This window comes from Cryptomeria japonica, chromosome 10 (genome assembly GCF_030272615.1).
Source record: "Cryptomeria japonica chromosome 10, Sugi_1.0, whole genome shotgun sequence".
Classification (NCBI taxonomy): Eukaryota; Viridiplantae; Streptophyta; class Pinopsida; order Cupressales; family Cupressaceae; genus Cryptomeria; species Cryptomeria japonica.
Window position 1 is genome coordinate 699,671,793 of NC_081414.1, and position 8,186 is coordinate 699,679,978.

The 8,186-nt window shown below is 37.8% G+C and overlaps 1 protein-coding gene across 1 annotated transcript; it reads left to right on the forward strand.

Annotated features, from left to right (window-relative positions):
* The first annotated feature begins 6,000 nt into the window (after positions 1 to 6,000).
* On the forward strand, positions 6,001 to 7,986 carry LOC131040456 (uncharacterized). The gene is made up of 2 exons (XM_057973392.1): positions 6,001 to 6,649; positions 6,751 to 7,986. Exons 1-2 carry the CDS (start codon positions 6,041 to 6,043, stop codon positions 7,750 to 7,752), a joined length of 1,611 nt encoding a protein of 536 aa, XP_057829375.1. The 5' UTR covers positions 6,001 to 6,040; the 3' UTR covers positions 7,753 to 7,986.
* Positions 7,987 to 8,186: the final 200 nt, after the last annotated feature.

Consider the following 8,186-nt stretch of genomic DNA (forward strand, 5'->3'; position numbering starts at 1 on the left):
AGGGTTTGGTAAATCACCATTAGCATAATCACCATGAATTTGATAAAATTTTAATTGAGAAATAAACTAGCAATGGTTAGGAAAAATTCCAAGAAAAGGTGCACAAAAAGGCAAGAAGAATCTTTCTAATTTGAATGGCTCCAAAGGAAGAAGTACACTTATATAAAAAGAATACATGACTATCATGAGTGGCAAAAGGAAAGAAAAGAGAATGTCATTTTTTTTAATAATCAATCATATCTCAATAAATTATTTTTTTAATAATGTCCATGAAAATAGTTCTTGAAATAGACTAAGGAATCTTTCACCTTTCAAGAAAGGAAATCAACATTAAGAGGAGCAACTGAGGCTAGGGAAAATTAACAATAATTCTATTCCATCAATCAAGATCCTCATCTAATAATTTGTGCCTAGAGAATGAAATTCATCTTTCATTTGGGTTGCTCGAATTATAAATTTTATTGGCTCCTATCCTACAAAAGGAAAATTTAAAATTAAATTGAATTTCAAATAGGGGATTCTTATACACAAAAATTCCTCTCTAGACACAGAAATTCCTCTCTAGAGGATTATTTCCAGTAGAATTCTCTAATAAAATGGGAAGGGATAATGCCCTTAATGGAGAACCAAGGATGTCAAATGGTATAGGCCTCTTTTTAAAAAATTGTCAATTGTTTTGATTTTTTAGATCTTAAAATCTGACAAATTTCAATATATTTAGAATTTATAGTCTTATTCAAGAATAGTGGTAATACATAATCTTGGAGTAGATTGACATTTCACTTTAAAAAATTAAAATCTTAGATGAATTAATTGTGTAGGGAAATTCAAGGATTTATGCAAGGATATGTATAAGGAGAGATTTGTCCAAATGCTAATCAAATGTGGAATTTAATATAGCTAGCTATAATTATTTAATAGGAAGTTAGGTAAAACCAATCTTTTGTACGCATTATAAATTAAAAATTCATTACACAAAAAAGTATAGATAGAATATCTCACAAAAATTATAATGAAATGATATAGAAAAGAATTAGGCGAGCCTAAGGAATCAAAAATCAACACAACACAAATATTAAAGAAAATGATGAGATTATTAAAAACCTAAAAAAACTATTTGATCTGTGAAGTAGTGTCATCAAATCAAGTAGCATTGAGATTGTTAAAAGTTGCTTTCTTATTCTTCTTTGGATAGTAAAGATGAAAATTTCCCTTTTTTAATATATATGGAAAATTCACCTGAGGCACGATCTCAACCTCATCCTATTTCAAGATGTTGAAGCCATGCACTTAGCAAGACTTGATCCTTGATGGGTTCATTAAGAACCATTCAACTTCACCAACAGTTCAAGGGCCCACTAACTATAGTTAATAATTTCAATCCTTTTTTTCATAAGAAACATCTATTTAATGTAATCAAGTCAAAGTTGCAGAGATAGCATCCATTTTCTTCTTAAGTTGATCAAATTGCTTCACTAATATATTGAAGATTTAAAAGTACAAGTAGTAGTGGCATGAGAAACATGGGTGGAATATTTATGTTTACTCAAGATGCATTTAAATTGTTGCTTTTGGAGGCCTTGTAATTTAATTAATTTGTGTTTTTGTTACCATCTCATTCTCCAAGATTTTTAATGGAGGATTTGTAAGAAAATCAAATTGAGGTTGTGGAAACCCCACAAGGAAAGGTTCAATTTAGTTTCTGAGTGAAATTCTAACTATAATGTTGCTTGATTGTTGCAAAATAGTAATTTTGGTTACATATGACGAGGTTGACTGATAAGAAACAGTCCTTATGGTAAGAAAGAGAACTTGCATTGTTATTTACAAATGAACAAAATTGTCCTTTAGAACTATTGGATAGGTCATGATGGAAGAACATGGGAGAGTGTTTGTTTTGCACAAGAAGAAATGGAGCAAGTGGGTATCCATGGTCTCATTTAGAAATGTGGATGATACAATGTTGTTTCCAGGGTATCTTTCAAAATTGTAAAATATTGCAAAGCTATCGATAAGCTCAAAAACTATCTGCCACTGAACTTGATATTAGAACTCAGTCATTGGAACTGCCCATGGCTTGTCCAATGCAATCTTTTATAGAACTTGGTGGATATAAATGAAATATTTTGTTAATATCCCATTCAGGCCATTCCATGAGAAGATAGTTCTCTGAGGCATTTTGTCAAACAGTTCAGGTGCCTTTCCTATGCTTTTAGATTTTGCACATCCTGCAATCATGGCCTTCTGTCAATTAGTTCATGTGCCTTGTCTATGCTTACACATTTTGCACGAATATTTAAAAGCATAGACAAGGCAGTTGCAGCTACAAGATCTAAATAAATTCTTGTGATGGATGTCCATCCTCTGTTCCAAAGCTCCCATTTTCGCAAAGGCTGAGAGGAAGTTGGCAAAGGTTGCGATGTCTGGCTTTACACCTGCCCATCTCATTTGGTTTAAATCGTCTAAATCCTTCTCAAGAAATTGATCATCTCGATACCCTGCAATCACAGCATTGCATGAGACGATATTTCTCATACCTTGTCTATGCTTCCACATTTTGATTGAATCTCTACCATAGCGTTTCCAACTATAATTTCCGTGACTAAGAACGCCAGTCCAGCTTGGGAGCACTCAGTCCCGAGGGGGACAGGGCGACTTACAGTGGAAGCGTGCCCGAACATCGGCTGATGAGAGGAACCGGACCAACGAATAGTAGGGGCCAGGCCTGGAATTTGACGGTCACCCCTACCTGTCATATGAATTTTTTATGACAGTCTAGTCATTTCAATGTCTTTCATTTGACGTTTTAAGAAAAAATTGAACTGTCAAAAAATATAAAAGTAGAAGATTGAAGCAATGAAAATCAATGCACATCTTATCTTAATGAGAAAATAATGATAAATTAGTAATATATGCAAAAATCTTAAATTTACTAAATAAGTTTCTAAATTAATACACTAATATATATTATATATTAACATTAAATGATAATCAATTAATAATTACCAATTTAGTAATAATAAACATTTAAATTTTAAAATTATATATATAATGACAAATTTCTATAACAATCTTATTAAATATATTTAAAAAATTAAATTGACTAAGTTTCTAAATTCATATATAAAAAAATGGAATATATTATAAAAATTTATATTAAAATATTTTATCAATTATATTCTATCATTTCAATTATGACAAGTTTCTAAATTCATATGAAAAAATAAAACTATTCTAAAAAATCATATTAAAATATTATAAAATTAGAAACAACTACATCCTTCCGTATTCTAAATCTTTCCATTTCAAAATATTATAAATAAATTTGTATTTTTATAATAAACATTCTAAACTAATTTATATATTACCTACTATATTTTTTTACGGTTTATTTATAATTTGAAGTGTCATCTATATGGTTGTAGAAAAAAATAGCATGTCAATACATACGTTCTACTAATTTTTTAATCTGTCAATTACGATTCAAAAGTGAAAAAACGGCCATTTTGCCTGTCAAATTCGAAGCCTGGTAGGGGCCCACGACTATGCCTCCGATTTATGCGATGACTACGCCTCCAATCCATCCTTAGCCAATCCCCATCCAATCCATACATGGGCCCGTCACATTAAAAATGCTTGAGCAGTATAAAACCATTCCATGAGAGCGGCGACATAAATGAGAATCATTAGGCGGGAATAAAGTTTGAATTCAAACATTAACGGTGCTAAACGGGACCAGACGGAACGGCTTTGGGAGAAGGTATGGGCTTAGTGTGTGCTGGTTAAGCCATCTCCGGATGGATTGTCATGTTCCTCACTTGCTGACGAGAGGGAATGTGCATTTAAGAAACTTCAAATTTTTCGTCACTTGGTGACGGATCCCTAGCTCATTTTTGGATGGTGTGACATCTTCTTCATTCAGCTGAGGACATCCTACTTAATAATCTCTTTCAATGTAGCTTATATGCTCACGTGCGGGTTTTGTGTTGGCCACCTTTAAATCTACCTCATCCCTTGGATAATTTCATTGCCCGTCACCATGGACTCCCCAATTCAACTCAGATGCAAAATACAATAGATGTCCTTCCTTAGTTTTATCTCAAACTTGAGATTGCAGTTGGTATGCAAAACGCTAGGGCTTCTTACCATGGAAGCAATAAGGATGGTCTTGGGCTAGGAGTTTCTCACTTTGGTCAACACCCATATATCCTCATATTTTCCCACTTCTCTCCTTGATCTGGGTGGTGCAAAAGTGTATATTTTGTTGCTGCTTCATGAATTTTTAAGGAAGAATTTATTTTGGATGGCATCAACACAGTGGTGTTTGCGGAGTTGGAAGTTGGTATTCCATGGCCTATTGACCTCCCGAAGCTTTTATAGTCGGGTGCAGTGGTGGTCAAGCAGGTCTTCATTTTGAATCTAGATGCTACTGGATTGGTTTGTCATCGACAATGGGTGGTTGTGGGAAGAGATTTCTTGAGGAAGAGAGTTGGAATTGAGGTGGAAAGCAATTTTCAATGGCTGGATATGTTCGCAGAGGTCGTGGGTTCGAATGCATGCTGAGGATTGATTTGGGGCTCTGGTTTCATTTTGGTGTTTTTGGTTTGTCACAATCTTGGTATTCAATATTGGGTTGGGTCAATGGATCCTTGATCTACTGATGAAGTTGAATGATTCTAATTGAACTCACCAGAGATCAAGTCATGATGAGTGCAAGGTTCCAACATCATAAAAGATGAGACGAAAATTGTATCTCTCATTAAAAATCAAAATACCAAAATCATTTTTATTATATTTTCTTTATATAGATTTTGGTTTAACTTTAAAAATTACAATTAAATTTATATATTAGAGACTACAAATAATGTTTATTAACATGAATTGATACATTCAAAGACTACTGAAATTGCTCCTTGATTGCCTCTCTTTGCTACTATCACCAGTCTACCTCAATCGCTCCTCTTCCCCCTACCACCATAAACCAAATGAAAAAACTTTGCCTTGAACTAATTAAAACAAATAATGAGTATTCAAACTACGCACGAACACCCCTGTAATTGAAGATGGGACCAAGTAAAAGAGAATGGGCATATAAATTGGGAGGGTGGAATCTAAAATCCTTCTTGGTCAGGTATAGATCGATTATAAATACTACAAAAATTTCAAAAATCATGTTTTAATGAAAGAGCACCAAAAAGATAATAAAACGACGACTTGATTCAAGGCTAGTATGTAAGTTGCAACTACCTCTTATATATACATACATGTACATTAAAACAAAAATCAGTACAGTTTAAAATGAAATGTTGCTGAATGTCTATTAAAAAAAGTTTTGCAGTTACTTACTATTTTTAATTGTTTTTATGTACACAAACCATTTACACCCGTAAAGAATTATAAAATACAAATGACATAATATAATGCCTCCAAATTAAACCAATAAAATGGAGAAGCAACAACAATTTTTTAAGTCTTATTCAAAAATTGAATACAAAGATTTTCTTCAAAGTAAATATTTTTTTTTTAGCTAGACTGGTTCATTATTTTTTATCAGCAACCTGTTGGAAGCTTCTCAATGCTTTGCTCAATATATATATTAAAAAAATACCCCCAATAGCGGATATATTTAGCTTAAAACTTTAGTCACAATAATAACATTTAGAGGGCCTGAGCCAAACACGGCTGTGACAAGAAAAGCATGCCTAAATATTAATTATATACACTCCTCTGCTAAAATCTAAAACAATAGAAACGAGAGAAATGGACAAGCGGCGTTACAGCGAGATTTTTGTTTGTTTATAATGACAGACGAGCATTCCTCGCTAACATTTCAGTTAAACAGGGGAACGCAGGAGTTGATGAAGGTTTGGTATTCAATCCCATCCTCACACAAATCAAATGAGCGTTTAATGAATTCGCAGGCAGAATTAGCGTTGTAGGTATAGGTGGCCAATCTCGCCATTAAAAAAATGGACCCGTACATCCATATAAACGCGGGCCAGAGGAGACGACAGGCATCACAGCAAACACCCGAACAGCAATGGAGTTCTCTGCAAAGTATGCGATGTTACTCGCATTGGCTATTTTGGTCGGGCAGGCGGCCGCCACTCTCAGTGAAGAAATTGCCCTCGATTTTCCTTCTCAGTGGGAAGGAGTAGAAGCAGAAGAAACCCCTTCTTCACCATCCCCTGCCCCCCTTTATTCCGATCACTTCCATCATCCAGTTATCCCCATCCCTATCCCCATTCCTATCCCTATCCCTTTCCCTGTCCCTGCCTATTCCCCTGCTGCTGGCCCTGGCCCTGCTGCTGCCCCTGCCCCCCCTGCCCCTGCCCCTGCCCCTGCTGCCCCTGCCCCAACGCCCTCTCCCGCTCCACAGCCTGAGAACGCCACGAGACCCCACGATTTCTGTTCTCGGGCGGTAGCCTCAAACTATTGCCCCGCGCCGCGCACCAGAGGGGAATTCAATGTAGAAGGGTACTTGGGAAGATGGTACGAGATCGGAGCCACAGCACAGTACAAGTTCCAGTACGAGCCGGGCCTCATCTGCGACCATGTCCTGCACAGCCTCCTTATCCGCAGCCACGACGACTACGGTGCCGTCTTTGCGTTGCTCAACCGTGGTCAGCCCATGCTCAAACCTCTGCAGGTAAGTCCTATTTCATTTAGGCAGACTACAAAATCAATGGGTTTTTCTAACAATCTGAGTTCAAATCCCAAAAACGACTAAAAAAACATCCTTTTGTCCAGGCATCTGCGTTGGCCAAACTGTCAGGAGCGGCGCGCGGAGTGTGCAACAACGCCCACAAAATCTGCAACATCGTATCTCCACACGCGCTCTTCACAGCCGCCCTCAACAAACTCTCAACCACAGTAAACACAATCCGCAACGACAGCGTCATGAGATCCCGCCACGAGCTAGCCAATTTGGTAACCTCAACCCGGCTACTGCGATCCCTGGCGCGCAACATCACCGCCACAACAAACCGCCTGGCAAGAGGCATGACACGTCTGCAATACCTAAACGGCAACATAAGCCAAGGCTTGGGGCACCAGGACGCCAACGTGGACACCCTAATGGAGGTCGCAAGCTCCATCAAGGACTACATTTCAGTCCTCAATCTCCGCATCTCCGAGGTGGCACCCAACGTCAAAGCCGAGCTCCTCCGTGACGCCACGTTTCTGAGGCCCGAGAGCATCCCTCTCTCCGTTGCCCTTGCGGACTCCGTCGTAGAGGTGTACACGGGGCTCGAATTGGTTCAAGCCCGCCTTCTGGACATGACAGCCCTCTTGTCTGCCATAACGGACTCCGTTCGCGCATATGACCGCGTGGCGCCGCCTTACAACTGGAACCCACTGGAGTACCCCGTGTCTGAAGTGCGCGGAATTGCAGTCCAGAACCCGGATGCCGCCGCCAAGTTTTTGGTGAGTCAGCACGGATTCAAGACGCCTTACTGGGTTCTCGACGTCGAAGAACATAACGGAACTGACGCCACCGCCGGCAACGGCACCGGCAACGGGAACGGCAACGAGACCCGCTACGATGCGGCCTTGATTTATACCTGCGTGGAAACCAAGGACGGGCCTCCGCTGAAGGAGCTCTTTATTTTGTCCCGAAACGCGAGTTTGAGCCCGGACACGCTTTCTCGCTTCGCTGCAACGGCCGATGACGCGGGTATTTATACTGAGTGCGACAATCCTTTCATTTTCGCCGTACAGGACCGCAGGATCTGCACTTCCTGGCCCTTCTGAGCCGCTCAATTTCTCTGCAACTGCTTGATTTCAGTCGCTTAGCTTAGTTTTAGTGTAGTGGGTAGCTTTATTCTGCATTTCCTCTGGAATTTCCTGTTTGGGGTTTCCATTGCAGTACGACGTATCTAAGTAGGCGGCTTGGTATTGAGAATAAAATGTCGTACTTGAGACTACAAATGTTTTCAGGCACAATAAGGTATTTTTTGGCTGAAATATTTTATAATGCTTTTTTAATATGGAGTACAATTCAAAACGGCATATCTATGACTTATAAATTATTCAATCATAATATATTTATTTTATATTTAGTTTTATATAAATAGTATATTTAATATTAATTTAAATTTAATTGGCTGATTTTTTATTTAATTGGGAATACAATTGAAAGTTGCACATTTATAATTTACAATAATAAATTTTATTTGAATTATGTA

Excerpts from the sequence above, each read along its gene's own strand:
- LOC131040456 (XM_057973392.1), top strand. The coding sequence starts at position 6,041 with ATGGAGTTCTCTGCAAAGTATGCGATGTTACTCGCATTGGCTATTTTG. Across the intron at positions 6,650-6,750 it reads CCATGCTCAAACCTCTGCAG|GCATCTGCGTTGGCCAAACT; the intron begins GTAAGTCCTATT and ends CCTTTTGTCCAG.